The following is a 14624-nucleotide window of genomic DNA, read 5'->3' on the forward strand; positions in this document are numbered from 1 at the left end:
CATACGCCATATATGGTGCCGTGATACTGTGGAAGTTAGTATTGCTACAGTATCGCACACCAGTCACATTGATTTCGTTAAAGCATGCCGAACTAGTAGGTTTCGGTATGTAAGAAGACGTTCTAATCTCGCACTGTGGTGGGCCCAGGAGCAGCTATATCTAGACTCTCTGGGCCTCGTCCGATTCGTCAAGTGTCTGACAGTCAACTATCACCAGATCGCCGCACGCGAATACTACGAGGCTTGCGCTTCCAATCACACAGTAGGCCTTGCGATGATTGATCGTTGCATGGCCCGATATGGCGGTGCGTACTGCACTCTAAAGCTGTCAGTTGATTACGCCTTCTCGATATCATCTCTCCATGTTATCATACTAGCTGACTTCTCTGAGTAGGTTGGCGTGTGTATCAGCGGCACGATTCGATTGAACAAGCAGATCTATTGCATCAGGGATAGGCCCAATAGCACAAACTGCCCCAATGGGCCCGGTGTTGACGAACTCGTGAACGAGATCGAGAGGGTGCATGATGCTAGCGCGTGGTACGGAGATAGTTTCACTTGCACCGAGGATCTAGTTTCTGGCTAACGTGAGAATACTAGGGAGCTGTGAAGAGTAACGCATATGGTGACTATTTTGGTGGTAGATGTATCGTCCAAGCTGCGCCCTATTTATATAGTCAACGGATTGTAAGGGGGTGATGCAAATGTCGTTCCAGATCATCTGTCAGTTCAGCCTTTGAACATTTGTTAGAACTTATGTACATAGATCACGACACTCGAAGTGCTGTAGGTATAAAGGTAGGCAAAGAAATCCGGTATCCTCATTGTACCGAAGTACCGCCAATCATGATCATTCTAAGCCTTCTTGATGAGCACGCCCTGAATCCTAGGCAGCACACTGACTGGATCTTCGGGCGATTCGATCTCCCTTGGATTTTCCCATTCCCCTCCGCCGAGGATATCAGCCAACACATTCCGAGTCATATGACAGCCTACAAACGTGCTCCAGGCAGGGTTCAGCAACGCTTGCTCTAGCATGGTTAAAGGATGCTTGCTCCATCCATGCTCCCAAAATATGAATTTGCCTCCCGGCTTGAGTAGCTTCCAAACCTGCTTCATCACATTCTTGGGGTCCTGCACCGAGCAAAGGACTTGGATGCACAATACCGTATCTAGACTTCCTTCGGTTATTCCGACATCCTCTAGAATATCGCTATCTTCGAGGCGGGCGGCCACAAATGTGTACTTGTTTTGTAGGCCATGCTCTCTCACTTTAGCTTCTATGGTGTCCTTGTAATTAAGGTTAGGCTCAACCCCGTAAACATGAGTGACAGAGGGACTGAAACGGTGGATTTGATTGCCCGGTCCCGGTCCTAGCTCAAGAACAACACCAGAAGCAGCTTGTACGAGCGAGGGAACGACAGTGGTATCTTCGAAAGCGATGAAACCATTAGCTGCAATATGATGGTCAGCATCCAGGTGAGTGAAGATGTGCAGAGTGTTTACATGTCTTGTTGAACATGGTCGCCAAAGCAGCATCTCGAATCTGTGGCAGACGCACGAGTGCCCCCAAGCCTGATTCACGAAGGGCATCCTTGAAACCTTGCCAGCAAACTATCATGGGTTGTTAGCAAGGTACGCAAGTGACAGGCGATAGCGGACTCACGCTTCATCGAGGCCCAGACCATGCCACATGGCCGGAGGAAGGCGGCGAGACGGGGGTTAGGAGGCATGGTGGGGGATAGTGGAGTAACCGTAACCGTATGACGTGATTGTAGATGAAGATTCGTGAATTTGAATTGAAAATGGAAGCGGAGAAGTTGTGAATCGATCAGGATGTGAGAACACCTTTTATACGCCGAGTTGGTAAACATGAAGGGAGAAATGAAGGATCAAACGTGGGTGGGAAGTGCCTGGATTACGATATAAGCTACTAGTGGGCGCCTACGATAAGGGCCCTTGCGGGGGTAAGAAGAGCTGGGGGGTACGAGCTGGATAGTGACACGTCAGGATTGAGATGTAAAAAGGAGACGGGGTACGCGACATGGGCATTGTGGCTACTACAAGGTCAAGCACCATGTTCAGTATTCTTTTCCTGGGCTCTTGCTCTTGTTTTGTTCTCGCTCCCCTCTGATCAACTTTCTCCATTTTGACACTCAGCTGGTTTTGTCTTTCTCTTGCGCTCTGGTGTCTTCGCTATGTCAGATGGCGAAACGCAAAGACCATGGTACAAAAAACCCAAACCGCTCCGATAGGGTCGCGTCCAGCCCTCCCTGAGAAGCCAGTCGAGTCGCCCGAGTACAAGGTCGGTTTTCCTAGCCAATCAACCTTTGATTAGTAACCCCCCTGGTGATCGTGAGTCTCGCGCCCCAATTTCTTCACGATAGAATGATACTCATCATCTTGGCTATAAACGCCAACTTGATGAACGCGATATTTGGAATGTGAATCCCGCCGGGTGTGCTGAGCCTTTGACCCAAAAGTTAAAGGGGGCCTTTCTGCGACGAAGAGAGACCGGAAGCAAGAGACCCCCTCTTCTATGCTTTGCACGACACTTTCAAGTTCAAGATATGGGCTGGGGAAGTCTTCTGTTTCGTACTCAACCCTTCATGTCCTGACAACTTTCGTTCTTCGATTCGGCTTATGACCCTGCGCATCTGGCATGGGCCTCGCAACTCTCCTGCATTATCGCCCTAATTCTACTATGCATCAACCTGACGTACAGCGCTCTCCCCGGCTTTGCGCTCCTCATCATTGGGACTCCCCTATTGATAACGGCTATCAAGAGAGCAGCTCGTCGACGGAAAGGCTATCAGGGTGGATTTAACGGACGAAGATAAGTCCAAAAGTCACGGTGATCATATTCATCTCGACAGTCCCGTTGAAGCAAACGGCGCCAACTTTCCACTTGGTCAGCAGCAGCTCATGGCCTTAGCTAGAGATCTAGTCCGCGATTCTCGGATCATCGTTTGTGGCGAAGCCACGTCGAGTATAGATGTAGAGACAGACGATGAGCTCCAACTGACAGTAGCCGCATGTTTCCGCGGGAAAACTTTATTATATCGCACATCGACCAAAAACTATCACAGGGTACAATCGTGTCCGTGTTGTGGATGCCTGGGCAGATCACACAACTAGATACGCCTGAAAATCTCTTTCGCCAAGAGGGCATTTTAGGGGCATTTGCGAGCGCAACGCCATCCGACTGGAAGATATAGAGTTAGCTAGAGATGTTATGGGGGCTTTCATAGTTCGATGCACAATCATTCATCTATACTCATATATCCAATACATTGAACGGGTCAGATATGACTCACATACTCAGACTAAAGGTTCATATACTAGCTCCTCTTTAGAAGATAAAAGGGGGAGTCAAGTTGATGCCATAGCCAAAGATTCTCAATACTTTGATTGCTCAAAGGACAGCTTACTGCAGTGTGCCATTTAAGCCTGAAATAGGTGTATCAATATTACACCTCCACCTTATCATCATTGATCCTGAGTGCTGCGACCATGGACTCGAGCTCTCCTACAACCTTATCAAGGATTTCGATTTGCAGTTGAGGTTTAAGGAGATCCGCACCGACCCCAAAATCACAGTATAGACACTTTTGTACGAGATCTCGGTATTTTGGCCCCATGTTCGCCCGCTGCGTAGCAAGATTGTCAATGATGTCAACGGCGTCCGGGTCTAAGTTGGTCCAGCGATCTATCTGAAGAAGGCCCACACCCAAATTATAAAGAACGGTGTTCCGAATGCGCTGTGAGCGCCTGCTCTCATCCGCGACTGCACATGTCAGGGATAATGGTTCGGGTGGCTTGCAAACTCGTTTATGCTTCTTTCTAGGACGGCCCCAAGGTGGAGGGTGCTCAGGACGCTTTCCATATCCTTATGATTGCCCAGGTATTGGATGTCCTTCAGTGTCCACCAACTACCGAGCCATGGGGTAGAGTGGAACTTGAGGATAGTGGCTACCATTGCTTTAGCCAATAACAACTGATCAACAACATCAAAGTCCTTTTGAACGGGTTGATTGAACAAGTTGGTAAGTGGTTCTGCGGTGGCAAATGTCTTGGCTACTGTCACATTGTTGTTGCAGATGCCGGACCAGGCGTAGAACGAATGTCGAAATGATTTCTGCATCTCTATGTCAAGATGCCCAAGACAAGCGGCGCCTCTAAATTGTCGGGTAGCAATAGCGCAGCCAGGGATGCCAGTGCATTGATAGTTTTGGGCCCTCAATCCTGAATTTATAACCTTATGATGAAGCAAGCTATGTCTTTTTGAGTTCGAAGGCCGATAGTTATGAGATTTTATTGAAGCAGGGGTCTCGTCGGCCCATGCGACTCGTCTCCGCTTAACCACTCTAAAATCAACGGTTGCCTCGCAGGATTGCGTCTGGATTTCCCCGTTTCCTGGCCCCAATGGCTCAGGGCACTCGAGAATCGTTGATCGAACTTCCAAAGAAGCTAAATCTAAGCGTTTAGGACCGCTACACATTCTGTTAGCACCGTTCCTAGAGCTCCCAAAGATATCGGAAGTCGGCTTACATGACTTCTGGTGGTTCCCACTCTCCAAGCAAGAAAAATTTCATCCTTATGTCCTGTTGAACCTGAGCATCAGTGAACAATCTAAGAAAATGACGCTGATGCTCGCGCTCTTCGCAGACCCAGTGCGTCACCATAGCCTCGTGAAAAGCAAGAGTTGCCAATCGAACTCTTCCGAAATGCATGCATTCTGATGGAGGTGGCTTTATGTTGTTGGTGACATCTTGTACATGATTGATGTCTCCTCTTAGTTCTTGAGAGTGCTTTCTAATGCTTTTGAGGTCATAGTTAGATTGTTTCAGTCTTTCCAGGGCTTCGTCGTAATTGGTCTTGTTAATTGTTATTTTCAGGCGGTATCTGAGCCGCCTCACAACATCTTTAAGACTCTCGCCCTACAGTTGTAAGTTAGACATGATGATGGCTTATTTGTAGCATGTGCTCCCAAAATGGCGACAGCAAACTAACATCTTGCCGCTCAGACTCGAATTTCTCGAAGCCATGCAACTCGGCTTCTAGATCCTGGAGAGATGCTTTTATATCTTCAAAAATGCCGCGAAAAGCTGTTTGTCGTGACCCTAGGTACGTGCACAGCCGTTTGAGAATATCGTGACAACTATCGTCGAATTGTCGTGCTCTCAAGAATACTTCGACCTGGGACTGGCTGTCGGTAACCTTCCGGAGCAGTATTTCACATTCCGACTGAAAAAAGTCCTGCTGGGTCTCAAACTTTGTGCGAATTCGTTTCAATTCTTGTGAGTAGTGACAGAATATCCGTAATTTAGAATTGAGTTTGCGGAAGCCCTTGAGTGCCTCAAGAGCCAGGGGGGCAATGGCAAGGACCAACGAAGCAGGGTCTGCCATTGTCAATTTGTACAACGGCTCTTGATGAGGGTCCTGAGGATGGGCGGGGTACCTGTTCTTATGTAGCCCAGGCCGTGATTCTGCCTAACATACATGTAGTCTCTTGATTGGACGCCACTTATGCATGGTCGGTGGCAGTGTCATGAATATGAATGCCTTGACAGCACACTGCGAAAAGGTTCTCTCGCTTTTGAAAGTTATAATACACAATTAACCGCTCATCGCATCCGTGATAATCTCAAGATGGGGGAATGCCCTCCTTCTCATCACTTTCCTCGCGAGAACATGTCAATGACGAGATCACTAGATGACGCTGACCAACGATGGGCCTCAATCCACCAATGGCAGGCAAACGTCATTGAGAGATCAACAGAAAATCAGTTTCCACTCGCTGCGCACTGTTACGGCCTGATTATTCAACTCTACCAGCTAGTGTTGAAGCTTCTATGTTTTGAAAAGCACCATGATATTAATCAACGACGCATCAAACGAGCGTTTGAGACACTGATACTTTGGGGGCAGCAGTATGGAGTCTCTATAGGAGAGTTAGACAAGTTGATCGATCAATCGCGGCGCCTTCGACGATCAGTTTTGAGAACCCTGACTAGTATAGGGCGAACATTAACAGACCGTCTGTCCTATTCTTCCTAGCTGCGATTTCCTATTGTGCTAATCATGCAAAAGGCCTAACGCCCCGTATCCAACGACCTCTTCCAGAACAACTGCTAAAGGCTAGTTCTCTGTTGCGCAAAGCTAGGGAAAGGGTCGTATTTATATCCACTGACAATGTGGAAACTGAAGACGTCAGCGAAAGATCTAGCGATGATGATAGCGACACCTCATCAGTCTTTGAGGTTGATTCTCTTTCCGAAATTGCTGAGGACCTGGCGTCCAATGTAGAGAATTTGATGGACCTCGATGCACTATATGATGCTGCAAAAGACAATAGCAACATCTACGAGAAAGAGCCGGTAGCAATGCCTGTGGCAGACGTAGCGTCGGGTCCCGTCACGGCCGCTAAAGTCTACACTGAAATGATTCGGATGAGGTTTCCAGAGGCGGACCATGAGCTCCTTGACTATCTCGGACGGGCTAACTATCATCGATTCGTTAGAGGCTCACGGCAACGTGAAGAGAACGAACGCCAGGCTGAGACCAATGCAGAGACGGAGGAACACCATGCGACTACCGTTATAGGAAGCAAATTTCACGACTCGGGCATAGGGACATCTGTTTACACAAGCAACTATGCCGAGACAGTCATGTCTTTCCATCACAAAAACGGCAGCGTTGTCAAAATACCACCGCTTCCCCAGGAAGGAAAGCAAGGTCTACCATTCTCATGTATCGCATGTGAGAAAAAGGTGATAATTAGCTCTAATAAAGCCTGGAAGTGAGTGAGGATCCAAACTAGTCTACATTGCACTTTCTCTAACGTCTTAGACGCCATCTGCTTTCGGACCTTGAACCATACAATTGTCTTGAAACTTCATGTCGAAACACGGTGAGCCCATTCAGCAGACGTGAAGATTGGGTCGAACACTTGGCGGTGCATCATGGATATGGGGATCAATGGCAAAGCTTGCGATGCAGCTTATGTTTGGAAGAGACAGGACAGGGAGAGGCAAACGTGACTATTCACTTTGACAAACACTTGCAGGATATTGCGCTTGCCGCTCTGCCTACCAATGCGGATGATGAACCGGATCCAGACTTCGATGTCAATTCTAACTCATCTGATAGCGACACTAATGCTAAAGATCCGTTATCTGTAACCAAGTCCGAGGCAACAGATACACCCGACAAATATCGGGCCCGATCTATGAGTAACTCAAGCATGGAACGCACAGCTTCCCCTGATAGACAGCCTTCTAATGCCGAACACGCGACTCCGCTGATGTCAAGCTACTGGACTGTTCAAGAAGCCGCAGAGTTTCCTATTCTTCTAAGTTTCTACGGAAGTGACTGGGCGAGCATCGCGGCCCACATGCGGACGAAGTCTGAAGTCATGGTAAAGATAGATCTGGATGCTTATCACAGTTGATGCAAAGCTAACTTCGTCAGGTGAAAAACTACTACCTCCGAAGGAAGGATGGGATGCGCTGGGAAGCAATCGTGCAAGAAGCTGACGCTAAGAAAGCGCGTGGAAAGCAGACATCTGACCCGAATATCGACTCGCACAATACAAGGGATTGGCTTGCCCAGAAGGGAAATGACAAAAGCTATCTCGATGATGGAAACGCCCCAGAATCAGAAACATCGATTAGGCCCGAACCCTCTACCACTGGGAGCAATATAGACCGTCGGTTTAAGGACAAGCCATTCAAATGCGCTGTCAATGGTTGCCCTCGAGGAATACAAGGCTTTACTACAGCGCTTGACCTTGACCGACACAAAAGGAGTTTGCACCCTCACCATTGGTCAGGCAAACGCTACATGTGTCAGATTGGCCCTTGTAAGGAGAAAATCAAGATTTGGCCTAGGGGCGACAATTTCAAGGCTCACCTCAGGCGTGTTCACAACCTAGACGTCGTGTCTGAGGAAGAACTTAAAACCTATGAGTTGAACACAGGGTAACTATGGTCTAGGCTAGGGCTACTAGAGTAAAGTGCACAAAAGTTAGAATTTCTCGGGTGCAAAGATGGATTGCATATGTCATTGCCCAATGTTCTACTATCTCTGGGGCTCTTCCCAATTTGTTACGCGTCTCCTTTGTTATATATATTTCCTGTTGCCCGGATGGCCGCGTCGTCTATGTAACCCGTGGCGGAGGTATTGTTGGATTATCATGTATACTTGTATAGCTAAGAACGAGCGATCATAGTAGTTAGAGGTTGCTTACTTTGCTAAGTAAATAGATAGTAATATATAACTGGTCTCCTAGGTCTCATTGACTCGTTTCATGAGTCGAAGTCTGTATAACCTCATAACTCGCTTAGTGGGCAGCAAGATTACGCTGTTTCGATGGAATAGTATGTCAATTTAGCTTTGTCTGAACTTGCTAGCGACTTGTTTGGGGCGGAATTTATTGTCACAGTACTATATTTGAGTGTAGAGATGCAGGATTTCGACCTGATTACCGTCGTTTACCTTTTGGTCGCGCAACGGTTATAGAGCTGCACTCCTATTCCTCGTTCCGTGACACTTATAACGTTGACCTGGACATTAGGGCATGAGTAAGATCTTCATAAGATGGTTGAGATCTGCAAATTTCATTTACAGTGCCTCTAGGAAGCGTACGATTTGTTGAAGCATCAAGGTGTTATATTTTGTATAGCAAAGACATATTGTCACGCATGCTAACTCATTGGGGGACTGGGTAATGGCCATTCGGAAACCCCTTAAAGACTTATTTCACGGTTAGCATCTTTTCCAATTAAGAATCCTAAAATGCACGATTGTCGACAACCATCGTACTCCATAATCAAATGTATTTAATAAAGTGGAATCTGCGATCTAGAAGAAGTACGCAAGAGCCATTGTAGCAATCACCCATACAGCCGTTGTACCACTCTTCAATGGCGACGCCCCCGAGTCATCATCATCATCATCATCCTCCGCGTTATCGTCATCATTAGGCCACGAAGCGCCCCAAGTGCCGGCGAGAACCGTTCGATTATTCAGCCGCGGCTCTTTCTGAAAATGAGGCGTCCCCGCCATGACCGTCATATTGTTCAACGTCTCATTGGTACACCCGCTTAGCACACCAATGGAGTACCCGTAGAAAGAAGTCCACAGCAGAGTTTTGTTAATGCCAGGCTTGACCTCCAAGATGATCGTGCCGGCCTCCACCTCGCTTGACACGTTCGTCTTGATTGTCTTGAATTCCCACGGCTCTTTTACGTCTTCGTTGAACGCGTCCTGCGCGAGCTTGAAGATGGCGTCGGTTTCATCTTCGGGCAGGTCCAGCGTATGAATGCCCGATTCCAGCGTGCGTTCCGCGGTAATATCGTAGGTCCTGGGGCTGAAATGGCAAGACGACTGCGAGTCGGCTGGGCAAATCATGTTGTCGAGAGCCTGTGTTTGATGATTCGAGAAGCCGTAAGCGTCGTCGATAACGATACGATCATGGTCCCAGCCTGTGCAGACCGCCGATGCGGCGCTACTCCAGAGAGCAAGGCCTATTAAGGTGGTCGAGGTGGTAGTATAATGCATCTGGTTTGGTAGCTGGGAGAACGGTATTTCCTTATCTCAATGATATTCTTTTGCGATCGGGCGTCGTGTCAAATTTCTCAGGCAATTGATATGAAAGCATAGAGAGCTTCCCTATGTGCCAATACCTCATGATTTCTTAAATGTAATTCGGAAATGGCACAGTTACCGGAAGCCAAGAATCCTAGAGTATTCTAGTCGGTGCTTACACACAGTAGTGCTTTTGACTAGCGTGGCTGATCGACATCTGACGATTGCATCATTCGCTTCCTCGACGTCTTGGCAGTGTTTTTGCGACCAGAGTTATGTACTCAATGAGTAAAGATTAACCGTGAACACGCTGCGCCTCTGGTAAAACCTAACCGAGCTCGCTGAGCTAACCAACAGGAGCACTCCCAATGATTCCCGAAATAGTTCTGTAGAGAGGCTGTAAGCAGCTAGAGAGCAATAAGGCAAGGTGGACCAACAAGGGCAACAGACAAAGAGCTAACAGATTAATTAAAGGCATGACGTAGTTTAGATAGACAGAAAATTGGACGTCGAGACTTCCTCTCGTAACGCTAGACAACGCCAAATTCTCTGTCTATGTAAGTAAAGGACGTCATGCCTTTAGTCTATTAAGTATCTCAATGGTTCGATTATGGAGCCTCAAGCTTAGATACCTGTTACAAGCACATACATCGACACCTCTGTTATGTATCTTGTCCCAATTACAGAGTCTCCATGGTACCCAGGTATCGAGCCCCTATACCAAGATCTGTATGATTTGCCTTCAAGAAGTTATGCAATAGTTATGCAGAGAAAGGCCAGACATAGAACCCATATACGAAAAAGGATATGGTCTAGATTAACCACATAGCGGTTTCACTAGCTCCGCAATACTCCGGTGAAGCAACTACGAAAGTGCAGGCCCAACTCTTACTTTATTGGATATGATATCATGATAGATGCGGATACTATAATAGATCTGTATTATAACAATTATGTCATGAAGTAACTAGGACTGTGCAAAGAAGAGAGTCATAGTACATACTCCTAGCATAGGCACAATTGTCAAACAGTATCCCTATAATTACACTACATAGAAATGAATATCTCACTCTAAGTGTAAGTGACATGAGACTTGCACCTCTTATCCAATCAGATAGCTTGACGTCTACGCCTTCGTAAGACCTTGTCTATCTTTTTAGGTGTGGATGTTCTACACCTCTTTTTACACTCATCTACTTCAATACTTAGATGTTTATACCCCAATTACTAATTCGTTTAAATCTAGAAATCGCATCGAAATAGCAACCGCCCGCCCAGCATGCAAGTGAATGCACTATTATCTCAATCCCCCCAATATTCATACTCTATTCTAACCCAAACTCATCATCTTCAATACCTCCCACTCAAATACTTCAGAATTCAATGGCACTCACACATAGCATGACACACACACAGCACGACGCTCTAGAGCGCAATTCATAACACTATCAATCTCATGAATCTCTCTCATACACCAACCCAAAGCCGCCTCGCCTCATAATTACAACTTGATAAAAGCTAGCTAACACAGACCCACTCCCAACTAGTCCGGTTCTCAAACCTAATTAATCCCATAGTCCAACAACACACTATTATCACTAACATAGAAATTCTGCCTAATCTATACAAACACTCTCCCCTGTATATATCTCTACCCGGGAGAAGAATGAACGGACTTCACACTGAAAGTATAATGATAACATCCTCTTTCAAAGGAACACACTACCCTCCTCATCGCTCGCCATACGTCGACGTCTGCTACTAAGAAATATGTCCACCATTCTTCTGCTCCCCACAGATTGGTGACCACCCGGGCCGAGAACGCCAGCGCCCTCAATCCCGTAAGGATCATCTTCGCTTTTGGCAGTAGGGCTCATGTTCTCTGATTTCGCGGGCGTGACAGGGTGCAGCTTTTGTCGTGAATTTGCTGACCAATTGTTTGTCTTGCCGTGCTCTTGGCTCTCCCCGACACTCGAGTAACTGCGGCTTGTGAGAGGTACTATGCTGCTTTTGGCCTTCAATTGGCGCTCCCAGAGTTTCGGAGCTATGTTTATATGTCCACTAAATCTGTCTTCCTTCAGGTTGGATGAAGGAATCTTGGGCAATTCTTTTTCATGGCTCGCAGCACTCAGTTTTGTCGAGGTGCCGGGCGTGGACTCTTTAAGATGACCTGCAGGCGTTACAGACGTGGAAGCAGGTTTGCTGCTTGGTGAAGAGTTCGAAAAAGCTTTTTGGGACTGTAAAATATCGGAGTCTTTTTCTCCGGCATCGAAAGGAGTTGGTTGACTGTTGTCTTGATTATCGCGATCCAATTTTGAGACGCCGATCCTTTTCCCTCTGGTTCGGCAGGGGGTGTCGATCGGATCAAGAATCTCATCTTCCTCTTCGTCGTTGATCTGAGCATTCTCACGAACATGCCCCAAAGGTCGCTTTGACTGCATACCACATCTAAAGTCATTGGAATCAACTTGCTTGGTGGTGTCCTCGAGCTTTGCGACATTTGACGATAGCCACATTTTCCATTCCACGGAACTTGAAGATGACGTGACACGTTGCTTGGGCGGTAGTGATGTACTTCGCTTATTGTGTCCTGAGGGATTCAAAAAAATTGTGGCATCTCCATGTGTACTTGTGGGTCTCTGAAAGTCCTCTACAACCGACAAAACGCTATGTCTTTGGGTTTGGCCATCTTCTGTATTAGTAGAATAGATACTTTCGGTATAGTGCAACTTGACATCTGCATCTGACCCATGAGTACTCGAGCGCCGTATTGGTAAATTTGGCAGATTTGATAGCGAACGGATCCATGGGTTGAAATCAGGTGATTTGATGGCATACTCATTAGGGGTAGTGTGCATTCTGTCCTGCAAAGCCCGACGGTAGGGGCTTTCAGTGCGAAATAGATGCCGCGTTGGACTTCCGAAGAATGCGGAGCTGCGAGACGACAGCGTACGTGTAAGAGGAGGTACTCCCTCTAGGCAGACATCCCTTGATGAGATGCCCCCTGTTTTTGCGTCTATGGATGCGGATGCTGAAGCACGTTGTTCACATTCATTCGTTTTATTGGCGGCGAAAGCAGGTGGTTTTGAAGGCGACCCACGATCTCCGGTATGCAGTCGGTCAACCGCCTTCGGAGACTCGGGATCTGTCTCGCTTTCTGGGAAAACGTAACGGATCGTTGATGCCGGATCGCAGCCAAGGCGGCGAAGACGAGAGCTTTGACGTCGAGGCACTGTACCAACCTGCACGATGCCATCGTCGTTACTCTGTATCACTGAATCGCTCGTGTGAGCTTGCTGTGATTGGCCTATGCGCTTCATCAAAGCTGAATAGATTCTCGGTCCGTCAATGATCCCAGGCCGAGCCGGAATTGGTCTATCTAGAGATATGGTGCTGGGATTAGATTGTTCAGATATCGTCGCAAATTGAGCCGAGGAAGAACAGACGTGTGCTCCATGTTCGTTAATGATAGATAATCTCTTTCTCTCCCAATCTTCGCGAGAGCTAGTGTGGGTGATGACGGTGTCGGCTTCGGAGTTAGACCAACTAGTCACCCGAGATCTGTCGTCCGCGGCCTTATGGTCACTCCTCAAACTGTCCATACTGCCTTGTCGGGAGCGAAGTTGTTGATACGATGGCACATCATGTAGAGACGGAATACCAGAAGCTACATGTGATAAAGCGGCTTGGTTAGTTGAAGGGCCTCCCTCAAGATCGTTGCCAGTCTCGTGCTGCAAATCATCCAAGCTGAAAATATGGGATTTTTGAGCATCAATATGTTGAAGAGGTAGTCTCCCATCGTCTCCATCATCTTTACTCAAGCTGAATAAGTTCCTTAGTTTGTGCTTGAGACCCTGCGATACCTGACGAGCTTTGTGCCGTAGACTACCATTCTTCATAGGCATGCCGTTCATTGAAACGGTGCTGTTGCTCGTATCTCGCATGCTCTTTCTGAAAACCCTTTCCTCACCGGTGACCTTTGAACGAAAGAATCGAGATGTCTTAGGACGAAGATAACTCTTTGGTTTCTGTTGATTGGTGTCACAATCATTTAAGGACATGAAGGGGGCTGCATCGACATCCTCGGACCTGAATGCAGGTACAAAATTGTCTCGAAAATCTCGTAAGAAATTCATGGATTTAGGTGTTTTCAACCTCCGCGGAGGTAGGTTTTCATCACCCCTGGAGTGTCTGAAGTATGACTTTCCAGGTAAGGGAAGCTGGTTCGCGGAAACCGAAGACTTACCGAAGTCGTTGTATCCAGCCTCAGAGCCCGTTGGCCTATTCGTGAACATTGATCTAGACTTGCGGAGCTTGCGATACGAAGACGGCATTGATGCTATGCCGTCTTCGGGGGTGTAATTCTCGTCACTCGCAAACAGAGTATTAATGTAGTCTCCGGCAGCTCCCTTAGTAGCACACACCATACCGGACGCAGAGGCGCTTGTTGAAGGACGTGTATCGGTTTCGACATTGGTGACAAAGCCAGCCGAACTGTGAGTTGGCCGCGAGGGCAAGGTTTTCTGAACCATGGCATTTGTAGGAGGTAGATGGGAGGGTCTCGTCTGGACAAATCGTATACTCTGATGTCGACAAAGGGGGGCCCTGTCTGGCTGTGCTTTGGGGCAATTAGAGCGGGCAGGTGGCCATAAGGGTGAGTTGGAGTCTGTGGTCGACCGTTCTTTGGCTCTCGCGAATGCTTGTGTGGCTGCTAGTCGGGCATCACGTTCGGCAGTCTCAGGTGAAATATATTCTAGATGGACGCTCTTTACAGAAGCGACGGACTTTTGACGGTCCAGTCGACGAGGATTGGTGCTGTTTCGTCTGTGCATGGCGGTGTTCCGTGTATGCATAGCTGGGTAGACCGACGGTCTTCATGCCACCAGAGTCAGGGGCGGGAAGCAATCTGAGATCGGCGTGTGTCAGAAGGTTTTGCGGTAAAGACAGTCAATATGGTGTATTCGTTCGGACAAGTGAGTCGCGAGAGCAAGGCAATAGAGACAAATAAGGATTGAGACAGAAACAAGCCGACG

General features: G+C 47.6%; 5 protein-coding genes across 5 annotated transcripts; 1 reads left to right on the top strand and 4 right to left on the bottom strand.

Moving 5' to 3' along the window:
• Positions 1-855: 855 nt before the first annotated feature.
• On the bottom strand, positions 856-1733 carry F5B22DRAFT_638191 (S-adenosyl-L-methionine-dependent methyltransferase; the record flags this gene model as incomplete). The annotated part of the gene is made up of 3 exons (XM_047977556.1): positions 856-1454; positions 1507-1614; positions 1667-1733. The coding sequence occupies 3 exons, from the start codon at positions 1731-1733 to the stop codon at positions 856-858; spliced, it is 774 nt and encodes a 257-aa protein (XP_047828146.1).
• A 1298-nt stretch (positions 1734-3031) lies between these two features.
• On the bottom strand, positions 3032-5409 carry F5B22DRAFT_658626 (uncharacterized protein; the record flags this gene model as incomplete). The annotated part of the gene is made up of 4 exons (XM_047980128.1): positions 3032-3787; positions 3934-4493; positions 4552-4940; positions 5014-5409. The coding sequence occupies 4 exons, from the start codon at positions 5407-5409 to the stop codon at positions 3471-3473; spliced, it is 1662 nt and encodes a 553-aa protein (XP_047828147.1). The 3' UTR covers positions 3032-3470.
• Positions 5410-5587: 178 nt separating this feature from the next.
• Positions 5588-8294, top strand: F5B22DRAFT_617983 (uncharacterized protein). The gene is made up of 4 exons (XM_047975653.1): positions 5588-6040; positions 6094-6802; positions 6853-7420; positions 7474-8294. The coding sequence occupies exons 1-4, from the start codon at positions 5653-5655 to the stop codon at positions 7984-7986; spliced, it is 2178 nt and encodes a 725-aa protein (XP_047828148.1). The 5' UTR covers positions 5588-5652; the 3' UTR covers positions 7987-8294.
• Positions 8295-8851: 557 nt separating this feature from the next.
• On the bottom strand, positions 8852-9855 carry F5B22DRAFT_617985 (uncharacterized protein). The gene has a single exon (XM_047975654.1). The coding sequence runs from the start codon at positions 9562-9564 to the stop codon at positions 8866-8868; it is 699 nt and encodes a 232-aa protein (XP_047828149.1). The 5' UTR covers positions 9565-9855; the 3' UTR covers positions 8852-8865.
• Positions 9856-10937: 1082 nt separating this feature from the next.
• F5B22DRAFT_617986 (uncharacterized protein) lies at positions 10938-13800 on the bottom strand. The gene has a single exon (XM_047975655.1). The coding sequence runs from the start codon at positions 13725-13727 to the stop codon at positions 11301-11303; it is 2427 nt and encodes an 808-aa protein (XP_047828150.1). The 5' UTR covers positions 13728-13800; the 3' UTR covers positions 10938-11300.
• Between the last annotated feature and the right edge of the window lie 824 nt (positions 13801-14624).

This window comes from Xylaria bambusicola, assembly GCF_022495145.1.
Source record: "Xylaria bambusicola strain CBS 139988 unplaced genomic scaffold F5B22scaffold_41, whole genome shotgun sequence".
In the NCBI taxonomy this organism is placed as follows: Eukaryota; Fungi; Ascomycota; class Sordariomycetes; order Xylariales; family Xylariaceae; genus Xylaria; species Xylaria bambusicola.